At 39.9% G+C, this 19,962-nt stretch overlaps 1 protein-coding gene across 1 annotated transcript in view; it reads right to left on the bottom strand.

Annotated features, from left to right (window-relative positions):
• LOC122278264 (vacuolar protein sorting-associated protein 53 A) overlaps positions 1 to 9,973 on the bottom strand; it is a 33,892-nt gene extending 23,919 nt beyond the window's left edge. The window contains exons 1-5 of the mRNA XM_043088425.1: positions 9,701 to 9,973; positions 9,491 to 9,585; positions 9,131 to 9,187; positions 8,801 to 8,951; positions 4,154 to 4,224 (exon numbers count right to left, since the gene is read on the bottom strand). Of these exons, the coding sequence (XP_042944359.1) occupies positions 4,154 to 4,224; positions 8,801 to 8,951; positions 9,131 to 9,187; positions 9,491 to 9,585; positions 9,701 to 9,749 (423 nt within the window). The 5' untranslated portion in view covers positions 9,750 to 9,973. The remainder of the gene's footprint in view (positions 1 to 4,153; positions 4,225 to 8,800; positions 8,952 to 9,130; positions 9,188 to 9,490; positions 9,586 to 9,700) is intronic.
• Positions 9,974 to 19,962: the final 9,989 nt, after the last annotated feature.

Raw genomic sequence — 19,962 nt, 5'->3', positions numbered from 1 at the left:
CCCAAGCAATGCCCAACCTTGAGAGGATCTCATCCCACAAAACTTTAACTGCGTCGCAATGAAGGAGGAGGTGGTCCACTGATTCACCATTGTGTTTGCACATGAAACACCAATCCATTATGAACAGTCCACGTTTCCTTAGCTTGTCCACCGTTAGTATTTTACCATGAGATGCCACCCACCCGAAGAAAGCAACCTTGAGGGGAACCTTGCTTCTCCAAATGTTCTTCCAGGGGAAGGCATTTGGCGTGTGATTTAATAAGGCCTTATAGTGCGAACGGACTGAAAATTTCTTATTCCCTGTGCACGTCCATAATAGTCTGTCTTCCCCTCCAGACCCTATCTTCAAGTCATGTAGAGCGCTGTAGAAATCAGTGATGGCGCCTAACTCCCAATCCTGTGCTGCTCTAGAGAATCTCACAGACCAATGTACGGAAGCAGCGGTATGGCACATATTGTCAGCCACTGAGGAATTCTGATCTAACGCTATCCTGTAGATGGGAGGGAAAACGTTTTTTAGAGCGACATCACCACACCAAATATCATGCCAAAATCTAATCTTTGTGCCCCTTCCCACCACAAACCTGCAAAGACTACGGAAGTTGTCCCATCCGTTCCGAATATGTTTCCATACTCCCACACCATAAGCTCCCCTTACTTCCTTTGTGCACCAGCCACCCCACACACTTCCATATTTGCATTCTAAAATGTTCTTCCATAGAGCGTCTCCCTCAAGATGATACCGCCATAACCACTTACCTAGGAGAGCCTTATTAAAGGTTCTCAAACTCCTTATGCCCAAACCACCACAAGACAGAGGAGTACATACTTTATTCCATTTGATCAAATGGAATTTCTTTGTGTCGTCCAAACCTCCCCATAAGAAGTCCCGAAAAATCCTCTCCAGCCTATTCGCCACTCTTGCTGGCACAGGGAATAAAGAGAGAAAGTACGTTGGAAGGTTAGATAACGTACTTTTTATAAGTGTGATTCTTCCCCCCTTTGACAAGTAGATTCTCTTCCACCCTGCCAGTTTTCCTTCAATCTTCTCAATAATCCCTTCCCACACTGTCTTAGATTTATGAGGGGCCCCCAAAGGGAGTCCAAGATACTTCATAGGCAAGGATGAAACCTTGCAGCCCATGATGGTTGCCACCGTACCTAAGTTGTTGACCGAGCCCACGGGGACTACTTCCGACTTGGATAAGTTCACCTTAAGGCCTGATACAGCTTCAAAACATAGGAGAAGTGCACGTAAAGAGCGGAACTGTTCCTGATCTGGGTCACAGAAAATCAAAGTGTCGTCAGCGAAAAGGAGGTGGGAAACTGTCAAGCTGCCATGTGTGGAACCACCCACCGTGAAACCAGAGAGAAAACCCCTTTCCACCGCCCTTCCCAGCATTCCACTTAGCACATCCATGACCAGAATAAATAAAAGCGGGGAGAGAGAATCCCCTTGTCTCAAACCCCGAGAACTGTTGAAGAAGCCTTCAGGTGTGCCATTGACCAAAACAGAGAATCTGGCTGTTGTGATACAGTGCTTTATCCACTGACACCATCGTGCCCCAAAGCCGTACCTACCAAGAATGTACAACAAAAAATCCCAATGCACATGATCAAAAGCCTTTTCCATGTCTAGTTTACATAGGATACCTGGAATGCCGGATCGGATTCTACTCTCTAGGCACTCATTTGCGATAAGGGCTGAGTCAAGAATTTGCCTTCCTTTTACAAAAGCGTTTTGGGACTTCAAGACGATCTTCCCCAAGACTTCACTCAACCGCTTCGCTAAAACCTTGGAAATGATTTTGTAGACCCCACTTATTAGACTTATGGGACGGAAATCATTCACTTCCACCGACCCTACCCTCTTGGGAATGAGAGCGATGAATGAGGCATTGAGGCTTTTCTCGAATTTCGTGAAAGAATGAAATTCAATAAAGACCTTCATAAGATCCTCCTTGACAACGTCCCAACAAGCATAAAAGAAAGCCATAGAAAAACCATCAGGTCCTGGAGCTTTATCTTTATTCATACCTTTTAGCACTCCAAGAACCTCGCTTTCATCAAAAGGCCTCTCCAACCAAGCCGCACTTGAGTGGTCAATGGTATTGAAAGCCAGCCCGTCAACCTTGGGCCTCCAAGGGTATTGCTCTGTCAAAAGCTTCTCATAATACTGGACAATATGCTCCTTGATGACGTCTCTACCCAGTAAGACTCTGCCATCCGCCTGGAGGACCTCTATAACATTATTTCTTCGATGAGAATTTGCAACCCTATGAAAAAACTTTGTGTTCCTATCCCCTTCCTTCAGCCAAAGGGCCCGTGATTTTTGTCTCCACATAATCTCCTCCATAGCAGTAACTTTTTCCAGTTCAGCCTCAACAGTCAATTTTCTTGCCCTATCATCTTCTGATAAACTCCTTTCTACTTCTTTTTCATCAAAAAGTTGTAGTTCGATTGAGCAACTAAGGGACCTGCCGTACATTGAGCTGTCCCAAGACCATGACCATTGCTATGACCAATGGTGGTTCCTCCCATACCCACCAATTCCGCTTTACCTTCTCCCCTATTCTAAGGTCGGGATGACAAAGAGACCATCAACTGTTGCAGCACTTCCTAATATGAATGTTTATTCCCTTGGCTTACCTCAACCATCGACCTCATTCCTCCAGTAATTTCCTCCTTTCAGCCAAAACCCAACCTCCCTTGGTAATGACCCACGTTACCTCCAACCTCCAAGTTGCCTCTAATTCTCTCAAAGCAACGACTGATTTCTTCCATCCCTTACCCTCCATTTTTTCAGCTATGAAGATAAAATTTCGCCTGCCACCACCTCCATACTCGACTAGGGCCATGAATCGCCCATGGGCATTAGTGCATCTTTGTGCAATGAAACTTCTACCACCATCCCTTGAAGTAGCATAGAATTCCCTGTTAATGCCCGTCAAATAATCCTCCAGCATTTTAGTGAACAAGTTCAACATGTACATCCCAAGAACCATCTCCTTCATGAACTTCTCTCAGTTATATGAATGGAGTTGGCCTCCACCGTTAATGTAAAAGCTTTAGCATCAACTAGTAACTGTTTTGAAACCCCCATGCTTCTCGTTAGTCTCTCCTTGATCACTAAACACTTGGAAACAGAAAATCATCTTAAACTTCGCAAACCATCAAATGAAAGTCTTGGTTCTAAAATTAGTTACCATCGAGCATAGACAAATGCAAAGCCTCTAAATTGTAATTAGCTACATTTTATGTGTTCCAAGCTAGGCGTATATGACACACACATAAATGGCCAACTTGAGGAGTGCTAAGGAAAGAATCTATGACTAGAATTTGCATTATACCAAATACAAACTTAAACCAGTGTTAAAACAATTCAATTATTTCTAGTACAATGATGAAATGCATATATCCAGTGTACGATCAGAAAAAGAGCCATCTTCCCTGCATCATAAAGTTAGTTACAGATTGTAACAAATCGATAATGGCAAGGAAGGAGATGCTAAACGTAGAGCTTGGGACTGCGAGTGAAGTTGTAATAAGGTAGCCATACTGGAAAGTGCAGGATCACCTGCTTCTAAAGAGAGCCAACCCTTGTTGGGTAGTTTCACATCCAAAAAGAAACAAGCTGCACCAAGGATAAACTTATGAGTCTTCTTCATTTCTCAACAATGAAGTAAGACTAAGCTCATGATCTTATTTTCCTAGGTCAAAAGAACTTGATAGAATCCCCCTCTTCATGCCCACGTCGTAACATTGGAACATGGTGACGTGAAAGAGAGAGAGGAATTTAGTTTCTTTTTCTTTTAGCTAGTGGGCACTAAAGGGAGGCCCGAACAATGTGCTATTAGCTTAGTGGTAGAGTACACTTTTGATAAGAATATTTCTGTACCGCAAGTTAGTCAAAAGACGGTTGTCAGTTCCAAGACACAATGTGCCTCTTCTTTTTGATGGAACGGGCAGAGCATATACCTTTCAGCCTAAAGTGGTAGCATTCAAATGTGGCAAAATATATCTGCCATTAAAGAGTAGAATTACCAAGCTAGAGTACACAAGGGAAAAAAATAGAACTATAAAAGCAAAAAACCCTTAACCCACATAAAAAATTACTAAATGACTACACATGATCCATTAACAGATGAGGTACCTCCAGCTGTGCAGCTGCCTCCTTATATTGTCGTTTTGAAGCCATAATTTGAAGCTGCTCAACAGCAGAGACTGCCATAGCAGGGAAAAGAATCAAGAATATATAAATATATATATATATAAGGCGTACATCTTAAGTACCCCAAGTCAGAGACAACCAGCAAAGTTAATTGTGCATCCATTAAAATGTTACAGGCATGTTTTAATGCAATTACAAATGTATACCTAAATACCTATGTGTGTGTGCACAAGTACTATGTGGAGAATACACCCAACATGGTAGATATGCAAGGTAGTAGAAGAAAATAAAACTTTGTCAGTGGGTATCAGAAACTTGGCAGGGCAATATCCAGGCAGTATATAAAACAATATAATTCATGGTCGCTAGACTGTCATCTAGTGTCACACTCGAGCCCTATATCTTAGGGTTAGGGCTGGATTTTGGAGTTCAGGCCCACCGGCCCATAATTCTTGCATGACTGATTGAGTGTTATAGGTTAACTTTTGGCACAATATTGTATATTGGCTGCCAGCATACGTATTGGACTTGAGATGTTGCAAAAGCCTGATTTTAAGCCCAAGAACCCTAGGAGTTACACCTGGCCAAGACACGCATACTACTAGAATCCTAGTCCAATTCAAAGTCAAGAAATGTAGAAACCTCTGCTGACCTACCAATAAGATCCTCTAATAGGACTCCAAATCCTTCTGGGAGAACCCTGCATGGCAACTACTGAGACTCCTAACCAAACAAGGAATCCTAATTCTGTAAGGAATCAAAGAAGTGCCAAGAATATCTAAACCACACAGATCTACCACTCCTTATTAATTTGCCACAAGAACCTAGACATGGTAAAACACACACCAGCCGTTTAAAACAACCCATAAAATACATCTACTGCACAGAGACACAACTGCAGCCACTGGTTGGAGTCCTAACAACCCAAGCTGCCACCCCCTTATCTCAAGGAATTATCTCTTAGCTGCTGCAAGTTCTAATCAAACACAAGAAACTTGCAATCTAAGAGTCCTAAACCCTAGACAAGACCTAAGATCCAAACCCTACCACACCACTAGGTCACTGCCCCATTCTTCTTAGAGCATAGAAATTGTTCCAGAAGTTCAGCCCTAAAATATATGATTGCGGTTCTATGGAAATTGGTCATTGAAAAGAAATATGGAGGCTTATGGGGAGAGTGGTGTGCTAGGGAAGTTAGTGGGGCTCATGGAGTTGGATTGTGGAAACACATTAGAAGAGGCTGGGAGGTGTTTAATCGCTTTGTTAAGCTTCAGGTGGGTACAGGAACCAGGATTAAATTATGGAGCGACGTATGGTGTGATAGCAGGGCTTTAAAAGACTTGTCCCCTCACTATTTCAATTGGCGAGTGTAAAGGATTTATCAATGGCGGATGCTATGGAGGTGTCGGGGGGACGGATTACTTGGATCATTAATTTCGGTAGAGCAGTTCAGGATTGGGAGATGAGTAGCATTGCAGATTTTTACAGTTTTATTTATTCTATAAGAGTAAACAGCCAGCAAGAAGATGTCATGTGGTGGATTCTAGCAAGAAAAGGAATTTTCTCGGTCAAGTCTTTCTATAAGGCTCTCACCCCAGAGTCCAACTCTCATTTCCCTTGGAGAAAGATCTGGAGTCACAAGGCACCTCCAAAAGCCTCATTCTTTGTCTGGACAGCCTCCTTGGGTAAGATTCTTACCACTGATAATCTAAGGAAAAGAATGATCATTATCGCAAACTGGTGTTGCATGTGTAAAGGGGGGGAGAATCGGTAAATCATCTTCTGTTACATTGCGATGTAGCAAGGACTCTATGGAACGGAGTGTTCGTTCGTTTGGCATTGGTTTGGGTAATGCCAAAAACGGTGGAGGCAGCGTTGGCCAGTTGGCCTAGCATAAGAGGCAGGCAACCGATTAGAGCTATGTGGAAGATGATCCCTATTTGCATCTTGTGGAGTTTGTGGAGGGAGCGCAACGAGCGGACTTTCGAAGACAAGGAAAGATCTGTAGAGGAGCTTAAATTCTTATTTTTAGAACTCTTTGTAGTTGGGCCATGGCTGTAGATTTTAATGGCATAGCCCTTCGAGATTTTCTTGCCTCTAATGTGCCCACTTAGGTGGGGTATCAGAGTTGTAATCAGGCATTTTGCCATTCTTTGATCAATATAATTATTTATTTATCAAAAAAATATATATATGATTGGTGCCACCAGTTCAAGCTAACGAAAAACAAGGCTTTCCCTTTTCCAAGTCTTGAGCCAAATACAACTCCAGCCAGCATAAATTCTGCCATTGCTGCCACTCTTGATAAGCCTCCAAACTCCTGCACCCGTTTTAGTCATAAGCAGCCAACTGTTTATGTCTTTATAATAAGAATCAAATTATAATTTCTGCATATTTCCGCAAGGTAGCCAACAGACTTAGGTTAGAACCCTCTTCAAGAGACTTTAAAATCCTCTTTGAAAACCAGGAATTTTATGCCACTACACATGTTTACATCGCATCATATACCTGTCTAAAGTTTCCTGATAGCATTTACAGGAGCCATAACTGAGCTCTCACCAAAAAGCCTTGTAAACATGCCATGTTTTCATCAAACCACGACAAGGGGCTGATGTCAGCAGGCCCAAAACTGACCTAAGCGTCAAAATTCCTCTTTTTCAGCCCTAAAAAGCCACCAAATCACATTTTTCTCACAATAGACATGCTAAAAGTCAAGTTAAGCACTCATGAGCTCCACGTGTTAAACAAAATTCAAGAATATGTCAAACGCCCACTGTTAAGACTTTGACAGCACCATGTTCGCATCCATGAAACACTATACAAGCATGATTTCTTAGTTAAAGTAGAAGTTGACTGCCCCCACATACTCTTTTTGCTATCATAACTCTCTTTTTCCAAACAAAGTGATCATCTTTTTCTGTAATAAGTGCATGCTTTGATGTATGGCTTATTCTTTGGTAGCCCATGTTCCATGCACCCATGTAATTAATTTATGAGAACTATGTATACAAAAGAACTGTAAGACTGCTTCCGCATGTAATATTATGTCTATTTATGCAATGTAATGAATGAAAAGACAAGAAGATGATAAGGATAAGGCATGAAAAGAACACGATAAGGTACGATAAGACAAGGAAGCAAGTTCATGACTGAATGTACGATATGTAAGATAGGTAATGGCCTATATATGATAAATATGATTGGTACCATAAAATAAGGACACTGCAATGCTTGGATAGGCATACTGGTAGTGCACCTATTGATGCCATCCTTATGTATGGATTCCCAACCTATGGCCATGGGTGGAGGGAAGATCACAAGGATCGCTAAACCTGGAATAACAGTGGGTACAAGCCTTGGGGAAGTGGAACTAAGTACATATGAATGCATGTATGTATGTATAAAAACGTTTTATTGAGCAAATTTTGTTCAAAAAGGGAACACTATGTTATTATGCTGCTAATTGTTTCATGTGGTTACTTACAAAGTATTCAACTCACATTTGTTTTTATGTTTTAACCGTCCCAAATGAAGAAAGTTATGACAAGGAAGTTTGCACAAACAGGCGTAGCCTGTGGGGATGATAATCTTAGAACTTTATGGCTTATTAAGAGATTTTTTAAGCATATGTTTTTTGTTATTAGTGGGATGTTTTTGTGAATAAGCACAAGACTGTGACAACAAAGTTGCACAAGCAGGCAAAGCTTGTGGGGATGATAATCTTACAACTTTATGGCTTTTTAAGAGATTTTAAGTTTATGCCTTTCGTTATTAGTGGGAGATTTTGTTAATAAGCACAAGACTTGGAAAAGTTTTTTGTAAGTGCTATTATGACTATTTATTTAATACAGATTCAATTTTTTTTTTTTTTATAGAATCTTTTATACCTGGTTTGTACAAAAATATTTTAAATGTTAGTAGTATTCCTAACCCTAGAGAATGAGAATGTTACATCTAGATTCTCATTTTAACTGATTTTCGTGTGGTATCATAAATCATATCACTTTCTAGTTCATAAATATCATGCAGTATGAAACCTATAATTTTAACCAAACTTGAATCTTCCAAATAAAGTAGTTAAAACCAAACTAGAGGTCAAAGTGGTAAGTCTACAGGTTCATGAGACTAAAAGCTCAAATAAATAAACCAATTGGATCAACAGAACTTCATGAGTGAGGAAAAGGGAAAAAAAGATACAACAAGTGATATTGGTTCAAACATAATAAGAAATAAGAAGAGATCAAATAACCAACACTCATATACAAAACAAAGCTCCCATCACATATATTAAAAGCTAGGATTCTCAATGAGTTCAAAAGGCTTAGCAAATTGACTGCTACGGCAGTAAAATGTCTTAGTCTGTTAACCGGTCATTCCTGCTCTGCTGTGAAGCAGAGCAGGAATGGCAATGCTTGAAAAGAGAGCCACCTTCAAACTATATCTCAATTTTGAATTGAAGACCAAGTAGTAGCATAAGATTATTGTCAAGTGAGGGAGAAGATATGTTATTTAAGTGTTTAAGATCATAAACAGGCATCCAGGACAAAATTAGTTCCAAATCAATCTTTAAGTGACTGCCTATTGACTTTCATGCCTAACAATAAATATAGTAGGGTAACATAAACAAACCTAGCATTGTAAGACGATGAAGAGCTGTAATTGTAGTCGTTACATGCTTCTTCGCAAAGTCCAACTTTTTAATGTCACGACATATTTCCTGAACCATCATTTCACTTTGCTCAGCTTTGCTTTTTATTTCTCGGATCTTATACATGAGTTCCTGCATTAGCAGAAAAAAAATGGTCCAAAAATGATAACTCCAAATAAAGACTAGAAATGCCAAATACAGCATTAAGAGGCTTAATCATAAGAGTAACGCAAAATGCTTAAGATGGACAAACTAAATCCAAGTGACTGGTTTTGAAGAGAACATGAATAGATGCTTAGAATCAGACAGACCTCCACAGCACCCGTAGCAGCAGCAAGATCCTCTTTGGCTTTGGTTCCTGAATTACTCTGAAGTCACAGAAGCTGAGGCATCAAAAAACTAAAGAGGATGGTATGAAGCATATCTTTTGAAAGCCCAAGCATGTTCATTGTCCTACTAATCGTGCTAACATAAATGAATGATCTTGCAAATACCCTGCAATTTATCTTAATTTTTATTAAGTTCTGGATTTTATAGAAAACTCGTGACATCCAAAGCCTCAGCCCACGGTGTTACGAATGGAAAAGCCCACACAAAGACCGTAACACAGTCTATATAACATTGAGAATTGAGATGAAGACATCAAAATACAAGTAGCCAAATATCATGACCTGTTGGCGAACAGCTGCCAATATTCCAGCATCCACGCGACGAATCTCACTGTGTATCTTTTGCATGAGTGGCTCAACACCAGATAAAGATGCCTCTGGATATTCACCACATAACGCCAACATCATAATAAGCACCACATAATAATAAAATTATGGAAAACATAATTTGGGGAACAAAATTAACATAAAATAGCAGGAGAAAGAATAAACCTGTAGGGAACATCTGATTGATGTATTCCAGCGCGCTCGACTTGTCCATGGTCGGTGGCGTGGTGTCGTGATCCTCGTGGAAGCTTGAACCGAAGCTTACATGAATTTCTAATGGATCTCAATTTCCTTTTGAATCCATTAGAGAGAGAGCGAGATAGAGAGAAGGTCCGGTCCGAAAGGTGCTCAATGGTGCAGCAAAGATGGTGCGCCACGTGAGGGTGCTGTGCAATGTCACGAACTGCAGGGACTGGAACTGAGATCTGAGGAGTTAAGAGGAACGGAAATGAAGTCGCGGGTGGGAGAGTGACTAGAAGGAAGACGTGGGCTAGCTACGGGCTTGGGCTTACACACCAGGCTGCGCGAGATTGGAATTAGTCTGCGTGGTTGGATTACTTTAATGGGTTTAGGCCCACTTAAACGAGACTTTTTTTTTCTTTTTTCTTTTTTATTGGCTAGAACAAGACATGTTATTAGTTGGACATGTAATAGGCTTTTTCTTTTTTTCTTTTTTTTTTCCTTATGTTGCTTATATTATTAGCTTAACGCCTCATTTGTTTTCAGAAAACTTTTCAATTTATCTCATTTAATTATTATAATTTTTTAAATTTTTATATAAAATAAAATAAATAATTCAACTTTTATAAATTTCAAAATAAAAATAATATTAAAAAAATATATTATAACAATATATTATTCAATTTGTAATTTTAATCTCAATTCATCTCTTTTCATCTATGAAAACAAACTAGGCCTAATAGTAGTTGGCCTACGAGGCCCATTAGAGAGGAAGAATTCCCTCAAATAACTGTAGTGGAGCAGACAATATTTTTCATTTAAAAAGTATCATAATCTCTTTTGAGAAATACTTTAGACACAAATAGATTACATAAAAATAAACTTACAAACTGATGTGGCTTAATGTGATACGTAAAGTTGTAGAGTTATTTTTATTGTAAAGTAAATTTAACAGATTCCGTGAAACCACGTCAGTTTATAAATTTACTTTGTATAATTTTTTTATATATGTAGCGGCTCTCTAACCTATTTCCTTTACCTTCTTTCTTCTTCCTTCTACTGCTCGGAGGTTTTCTCACTCTCGAAGTGAGATATTTCATTTACAATACTGTTGTGCTTCAGGCCTGTCCGAAAATCATACAAAACAATTTTAAAGTGGTTCAGCAAATTGCTTACTTCCACTGGAGCCTCTTTTATAGAATTTATACGAGATTTACAAAACACTCAAAAATTCTATTTCTCTCTCACGTTCCTCTTTCTCTCTTCACCCACTGCATTTATCATCAGAGGTCTCTTCTATTTATAGGAGAAGAGCAGCCCACCTGTTGCAGCTTCTTCTGACTTGGGAGAGGGTGGGTGGCCTAACTATGGTAGGTGGTGGTGGGTGAGCATGAGTTGGTGGCTGCAAACTAAAACTCATTTCACACTCACACTTACACTTGGGTTGATTTCAACAATCACCCCATCCACCTAAGTGTGCCATATCAGGATGCTTACAAACTGATTCATTCTTCAAATGAATGCACCACATTCTTTGACATGAGAGACTTCTGCTATCGAATACGCTCCAATGCACCCGAGGGTGCTCAGCAGTGTTCAATACTGATCAAGTCCAAACAGTGTTGGAACTTGATCCCTGTGACGACCTTCGTCAACATATCTGCTGGATTATCTTCAGTGCCAATCTTCTGAAGTTTGATGTCATCTTCTTCCAATATTTCACGTACAAAGTGAAATCTGACATCTATATGTTTTGTTCGAGAGTGATATACTTGATTCTTGGCCAAATGAATTGCACTCTGACTGTCACAGTAAACGGTAACCTCTTGCTGCTCAAAGCCCAAATCTGTTACCAATCCCTGTAACCAAATAGTTTCTTTCATGGCTTCTGTTACAGCCATGTATTCAGTCTCAGTTGATGATAGTGCAATTGTTGACTGCAAAGTTGATCGCCAACTAACTAGTCCTCCAGCCATAGTGAACACATAACCAGTTGTCGATCGACGTTTGTCAAGATCACCTGCATAGTCTGAGTCAACATATCCAGTTACTAGACTATCTTCACTCTTCTCGAACCTCAAACCAACATCTACGGTCCCTGCAATATACCGTAGAATCCACTTAGCCACATGCCAATGAACCTTTCCAGGATTATGCATATAGCGACTAACCAAGCTAACGGCCTGGGAGATATCAGGTCGTGTACACACCATGGCATACATTAAGCTTCCAACAACACTTGCATATGGTATATTCTTCATGTAGTCTCGCTCTTCATCGGTTTTAGGAGACTGCAATGCACTGAGCTTGAAATATGGGGCCATAGGAGTACTCACCGGCTTCGTCTTCGAGTCGATGTTGAATCGTTGCAGTATTCTCTTCAGATATTGTTTCTGAGTAAGGTGAACTGTACCTTTCACCCTATCTCTGCTGATCTCCATTCCCAGTATTCTTCGTGCTTCTCCTAGATCTTTCATTTCAAACTCATTACTTAACTGAGTTTTTAAGCGATCTATCTCCCCCTTGCTTTTACATGCAATTAACATATCATCTACATATAAAAGCAAATAAATGAAAGATCCATTTGCAAGTTTTCTGAAATATACACAATGATCGTATTGGCAACGAGTGTATTTCAGATCCAACATAAAGCGGTCGAAACGCTTGTACCATTGCCGAGATGACTGCTTCAAGCCATAGAGAGACTTCTTCAGACTGCATACCCAATTCTCTTTGCCAGCTTCTTTGAATCCTTCTGGTTGAAACAGATAAATCTCCTCTTCCAGATCACCATGTAAGAAAGCTGTCTTTACATCAAGCTGTGCTAACTCAAGATCATATTGTGCAACCAAAGCTAACAATATCCGAATGGACAAATGCTTCACAACAGGAGAGAATACTTCACTGTAGTCAATTCCCTCTGTCTGAGCGTAGCCCTTGGCTACCAACCTAGCTTTGTATCGCACTCCATTTTTAGCAACTTGATCATCTTTCTGATTGAAGATCCACTTACAGCCAATTGTCTTCTTTCCTTTCGGAAGCGGCACAAGCTCCCAAGTCTGGTTCTGGTGAAGAGACTGCATCTCTTCATTCATCGCCTTTGTCCATTCAACTTGTTCACTAGACTGTACGGCTTCTCTGTAAGTGGTTGGGATCTCACCCCCTTCAGCTGGTAATGCATATGTCACATAGTCTGAATAACGTGTCGGTACACGTTTCTCTCTTCTCGATCTGTTGGTTGCTATTGACTCAGGTTGACTTGGAGGTACTGTGACTGGATTATCAACCTCATCTTGTCCATGCTTTCCCAACTTTTTTGAAGTAATAAACTCCACACTCTGCGAATCATCTAATGTTTCGCCATCACTGCTGCCTTCACTGGAATCTTTATGCTTATGTGACTTAAGCATCTCAGATTCGTTGAATGTAACATCTCTACTGATGATTACCTTTTTGGACTCTATACACCAGAGTCTATACCCTTTTACACCGATACTAAAGTCCAAGAATTTTACTTTCTTGGCTCTAGGATCAAGCTTATTTTCTTTAGCATGATAGTAAGCAGGACATCCGAAAATGTGTAAAAAGTCATAATCAGTAGCATGTTTACCTCTCCACATTTCAATGGGTGTCTTCCCATTATTGGCAGCTGCTGGTAGTCGATTGATGAGGTGGCAGGCATAGGTCACAACTTCAGCCCAAAATTGTTTACTGAATCCAGCATTCAGCAACATACATCGCACTTTCTCTAATAAAGTACGATTCATTCGTTCTGCCACACCGTTCTGCTGCGGTGTACCTCGTACCGTGAAGTGTCTGACAATTCCCTCTCTCCGGCATACTTCCATGAAGGGGTCTGAAGTGTACTCACCTCCATTATCAAATCTGAGCCGCTTGATCTTCCTGCCGGTCTGAGTCTCAACCATTTTCTTCCAATCAAGGAAGATTTTCAGCACTTCATCTTTATTCTTCATCGTATACACCCACACACGACGAGAATAATCATCAACAAAAGTTACAAACCAATGTTTACCTCCCAAAGATGCATTTTGGGTAGGTCCCCAAACATCAGAATGCACATAGTCAAGAATTCCCTGTGTATTGTGTACTGCGGTTCCAAACTTGATCCGCCTCTGCTTCCCCAATACACAGTGCTCACAGAAAGACAGTTTACATGTCTTGGCACCTTTGAGTAAGCCTTGCTTTACCAGTGTTTGCAAAACTTTTTCTCCTGCGTGTCCCATACGCATATGCCAAAGACTGGTGGTGTCAGCATCAGTCTCATCTAGCTTCTCACAGCCTGTGGAAGCTCTTCCATCAACAGTACTTCCTTGCAAGAAGTACAAGTTTCCTCGCCTCAAACCCTTCATTGCCACCCGAACTCCCATTAGTACTTTGAGAGTTCCGTCTTCAATGGCGATTCTGAATCCCTTTGAATCCAGAGATCCCAGTGAGATGAGATTCTTCCGCAAGTCTGGAACGTACCGAATTTCTGTCAGAGTCTTGACGCTGCCATCGTGCAGCTTTAACCGAATGCTACCTATTCCCTGAGTCTTACAGGCACTATCATTGCCCATAAGTACTGCTCCACCATCAATCTTTGTGAAGTCAGTAAACCAGTCCCGATTGGGACACATATGATAGGTACATCCGGAATCCATAATCCATTCATCGGAACGACAAATGAATGATGAACTTGCCAAGGCAAAATCTGACTCGTCATCTCTTTCCACGACATTGGCTGTGTTGGGTTGATTATGCTGTTGTCCCTTCCGGTTTGGACAATCTTTCCTCCAGTGTCCTTTGTTGTGACAAAAGGAACACTCGTCTTTGGCGAGTTTTCTGCCGATTGATGAACCACGTGATGTGGCTCGGGTTTTCGAATGAAAACCTTTCCTCCTTCCGGGATACCTTGACTGTGGTCTCCCCCTTGCTGTTAGCGCTTCACTTGATGTATCTTGGTGTACCTGTTTATCTTTTCTCCGGTACTCATTGCTAATTAAAGAGCTAGATACATCTTCAAAACTAATCTTTTCCTTCCCATACAATAAAGTAGTAATTAAATGCTCATATGTATCAGGCAAGGAATTCAACAGTAGTAAGGCCTTATCTTCATCTTCGATTTTAACATCCAAGTTTAACAAATCAGCAAGAATTTGATTATAATTATTCAGATGTTCAGACATTGAAATACCTTCACGAAATTGGAATCTGAAGAGCTTTTTCTTCAAGTGCAAACGACTCTCAATGCTCTTCTTCATGAACTTATCCTCCAATTTCTGCCAAACTATCCTAGCATCTGTCTCTCTCACGACAAAATACTTTTGTTCTTTGGTAAGGCATAATCGGATTGTACTACAAGCTTGAGTATTAAGCTTCTTCCAACCCTAATCAGTCATATCATCTGGCTTTCCTCCCAACGCAATATCCAACTCTTGTTGGATCAACACGTCCATGACTTCACACTGCCACATGCCGAAGTTGCTTGTTCCATCGAACTTTTCAACTTCAAACTTGGCATTTGACACAGTGGACCGACGTCCCGAGCTACTGGCATGTTCAGAGCTCCTATCTCTTCTAGATCCTTCCATTTGAATTTAAAAAATTTAGACTCAAAATTTTAAAATTCTAACCGTACGGATGAGTCCGGAACGATCCAAATAGTAGGAAAGCACTATTTGAGTGTTGAAATCGGACTCCAAATGGCTTAGATCAAGCCGAAATTGGATCTGAAAAATGGACGGTTGTGATCTGTCTGGCGCGTGGGATGCACGCGCTGAACAGTGCGCGTGGCGGTGAGTAGGCGCGTGGAATACACGTGCTACAGCACTGTCTGCGCGTGGGGAGCGCGTGAGGCGCGTGTCAGTCACGCGCTGAACCTTTGTAGGGCTCGTGGGGGCGCGTGAGGCGCATTTCCGCCACGCGTCTTCAACCTCTGGAGCGCGTGAGGGCGCGTGTGTCTCAGTCGTCTTCCTCCTCCAACGCGCGTGGGGGCGCGTGGATGACAGTAGTGCACGCGCGGACCTTCTAGGGGCGCGTGTGAGCTACTCCGACCTCCGTTTTCAATTCCGTTTACGGCAACGGATTCGTCTTGACACGAGGAACACCCTGGAGTTGTCAAAAATTAATTTTGAGCAACTTGAATTTTCAGACAGCTCGAACCAGAGCTCTGATACCAATTGTTGTGCTTCAGGCCTGTCCGAAAATCACACAAAATAATTTTAAAGTGGTTCAGCAAATTACTTACGTCCACTGGAGCCTCTTTTATAGAATTTATACGAGATTTACAAAACACTCAAAAATTCTATTTCTCTCTCACGTTCCTCTTTCTCTCTTCACCCACTGCATTTATCATCAGAGGTCTCTTCTATTTATAGGAGAAGAGCAGCCCACCTGTTGCAGCTTCTTCTGACTTGGGAGAGGGTGGGTGGCCTAACTATGGTAGGTGGTGGTGGGTGGTGGTGGGTGAGCATGAGTTGGTGGTTGCAAACTAAAACTCATTTCACACTCACACTTACACTTGGGTTGATTTCAACAAATACTCTATTAATTCATACAAATCACTGGCGTGTTACATGCAAATTGTTACTCGTGAGTTGAAGCGGAAGTGCAGTAGTGCTTTTCGGGGAAGCAATATCAGCAGTGTGCACGAGGTTTGCTGCAGTATGTTTTGCTGAATACGGCGTGCGACATGATGATGGCCTGGCAAGGCGTCTTTGCGGTCCGTTTAGTGCTACGGAAGATCGGTTTCGATCGCGAGATATGTTGTGAAAGAAAGGGTATATTTGGCAACAAGGATAGTAGTCATACATCACTTGCAACTAATTCACAATGGAAAAATACTATATATAATTATAAAATGTGCTAGCAATGCGCATTATTTTAAAAAAATAGGTAAATATAAAATATACATAAAAAGATTATTTTTTAATAATAAATTCTATTATGTTTCAAAGAAAGTGCGTGACACTTACACACTCTATAATTATATTATTATTACTCATTCACAATAATGCACAATAATACAAAAAGAAAAATTCTACTTATTATTCTTACACCATATACCTACTTTTATTTCTTATCTTTTTATTTTTTTATCTTTAACATATGCGTGATGTAAGGATGATAAGTAAAAGAACAATTGTAAAAAATAAGCATATTGTTTGGGCCATCTTAACCAAACCAAGCGATCACAACACTATTTGTTCTTTTTGCCTTAAAACTTTTCATTTCCTACTCCCACCTCTGCTTCCAATACAATTTTTATATCACCTAACCTCTTTTAAATCCTTTTATTTATTAGAAAAAACTACGAATCAGTCACTGTTCACAATAAATCCGTAGCACACCTAACGTGACTTTTTTTTTTCTCGTTTGCTGTCTGCTGAAACCTGGCTCTTACGCCCCAATTTCTCATCAGCAAAACGACTAACAGCCCTACCCCATAGAAACTCCAACTAAGAGCATCTTTAATGGATTAACTAAATGTTAAATTCATCCCATATTTAGTCAATAGATCACAAAATAATATCACATTAGATTAGTTAAAGTCTAAATATTTGGACTTTAGCTACAGTAACTTCCAAAAAATTTTCCTAACTTGGAAGTCACTATAGATAAGCTAAATGTGTATTTTATTATTATTTTTCTCTCCCTTCATCCTTCTACTCAACTTCAACCACTGTTTGGGCATGCCTTATAGAGCTGTAATGCAAGCTCAGATGTATGGGCTGAGAAAGATAGCAAAGTGCAGAAGCTAATATGCAGAGAAGAAACCTTTATGGAGACTTGGTAATATCTGATAAACAAGGTGCAAAAACAGGAACTAGAATATATGGCTTTTACCTTTAAACAAATATGGCAGAGAAGAAACAAATGAGTGTTTGAGAAAGTATTTAAAAGTCCTACAGAAGTGTGGACAGCAGCAAGGATAGAATGGAACAATTTCATTGAGGCCAAGGATGATATGGGAACCAGATCTCTACTTATTCATCAACCTATTAGAAGAGATATCAAGTGGCAACCTCCTGATGAAACCAGATACAAAGTCAATTGGGATGCTGGTTTCAAAACCTCTACCTCAAAAATGGGAGCAGGTATAATCATAAGGAATTTTGAGGGAGAAGTCATAGCAGCCTTAAGTATGCCTCTTACTCCAGTGAGTGATCCAAGTGTAGCAGAAGCTAATGCACTATGGAGAGCTGTTGTTTTATGTGAGGAAATTGGAATAACCAATGCAGTGTTTGAAGGTGATGCAAGGAACATTATCAGTGAAGTGCAACAAACTGACCAGAACTTTGCTTGGTATGGCCAAATTATTGAAGATATTAAGTTAATATACAATACTAGGCAGAGATGGACAATACAATATGCTCCAAGAGAATGTAACTTAGCTGCACATAAAATGGCTCAGTTTGCTCTTCAATGTGATAATGAGTTAGTTTGGTTAGAGGACATTCCAGAGTGGATGAATGAATGTATCCAACTGGAGAAAAATGTAATTCTGAGAATGAATATATGAGAATGAGATCTTTTCATCAAAAAAAAAAAAAAAACTTCAACCACTGTTTTCATAGAAAATCTATCGCATCCAACTCAAATAGAATAAATTATAAAATAGTAAAAAAAATCTAAAATAAAATGAATTAGCATCCAACTCAAATAGAATAAATTATAAAATAGTAAAAAAAATCTAAAATAAAATGAATTAGCATCCAACTCAAATCGAATAAATTATAAAATAGTAAAAAAAATCTAAAATAAAATGAATTAATATATAATTAAAAATTATTAAATATTTTTTAATTATTAATTATTTTATTAATATATAATAAATAAATAGATAATTTAATATAAAAATTTGATGTAAATAATTAAAATAAAATTTATCTTATATTATTTTATTATTTTATAATAAAAAAATAATTATTTCAATACGTGTAGTAATGTGAATAAAATAGTTAAAAGTTAAAATTTATCTTATAAACTGAGTAAAGTCTCAGCAAAACCCCGATGGAAAAGCCAAAACCTCCAACCGAACAAAGCCAACTGACAATCTCGTAATTCACAATCAGAACGAGATAAGGAAAATGAGTCACGTTCAGCTAAAAAATAGACACAGGTAGCAGTGGATAAAAAAGGGAAATTCAAGTTCAAAAATCCGGTGCTTTTGTGTCCTCAAAATAACGCCGGCTCTCAAGATTCATGGAAGACGATGCCCAGGTAACCATCATCTACCTAAGTACCAAAAGCTTCCACCTCAACTACTACTGCTGGCCTATTATTTTCCTAATTATGTATTTTTGATTTCTCCTTTCAAAGAAGTTGATTTTTCGTTCGTTCTTTTTTTTTTTTTTTTTGTGCAGAAAATGCTCTCGCTGAAGAAGGCGTACGCAGAGATAATCCTGAACAAGGCAAAGGAGGCCACAACACGTGTAATGGCATCGGAGCGGAAAGCTCTCCGCTTTCAGCAGGACTTGCGTGCCACCAAGGACGAGGCACTCCGAATGCTCGTCCGCTTGAAGCAAACGTTCGACTCCAAGGTGCTCGGTTACGTAAACCTCAATGTGCTCGAAATCTTGCAAAGACCATTGTTTATTTGGATTTGCTTCTCCCTCTTGGATGTTGTGAGAATTCATTGGTTTTCACGAGTGAGATCCATATGCGAGTGAGAATGTGGGGCGAAGGAAATAGTAGGGCGCCCAAACAAATTTCACGAAGAGGAAGAAGAAGCAAGAGCAGGGAGAGACGAAGATGAAACTGAACAAAAGGGGAGAACGTGGGGCGGAAGCTGGGTAAAGAGGAGAAGTTGTTGGACTTTTTGCTCCTTTGGTTAGTCCCACATGGGTGGGAAATGGGAAGGAGCAAGCTCTCAAGGCTTATAAATAAGAGGCTTAGCCTCTTAGTTTAAGTGCACCAATCAAATGTTTAGTTAGTAACTTTTGACTCTAGTTAAATTCCTCTATTGTCCATTTTTGTAAAATGGGAAGAGGTGTGAGTTAAAGTTTTCCTAGTGGGGAAAGCTTTGTGGGTGTGTTTGGGGTGAGGAGAGAAATTATGTGATTGTAATAATTTTTCACATAATGTATTTTCTTCTCTGAGTCTGGCGGTTTTTCTCCTGTTTAGGAGTTTCCACGTAAAATCTTGTGTTGTTATTATTTCTCTATTTTTCTTGTTATGCCTGCAAAGGGTAGATCCTAGGGGGGGTGAATTTGGAAGTCCAAATTCCCAACAATTGGTATCAGAGC

Source organism: Carya illinoinensis, chromosome 10 (assembly GCF_018687715.1).
Source record: "Carya illinoinensis cultivar Pawnee chromosome 10, C.illinoinensisPawnee_v1, whole genome shotgun sequence".
NCBI classification, from domain to species: Eukaryota; Viridiplantae; Streptophyta; class Magnoliopsida; order Fagales; family Juglandaceae; genus Carya; species Carya illinoinensis.
This window is presented reverse-complemented; position numbering and strand designations above follow the sequence as displayed.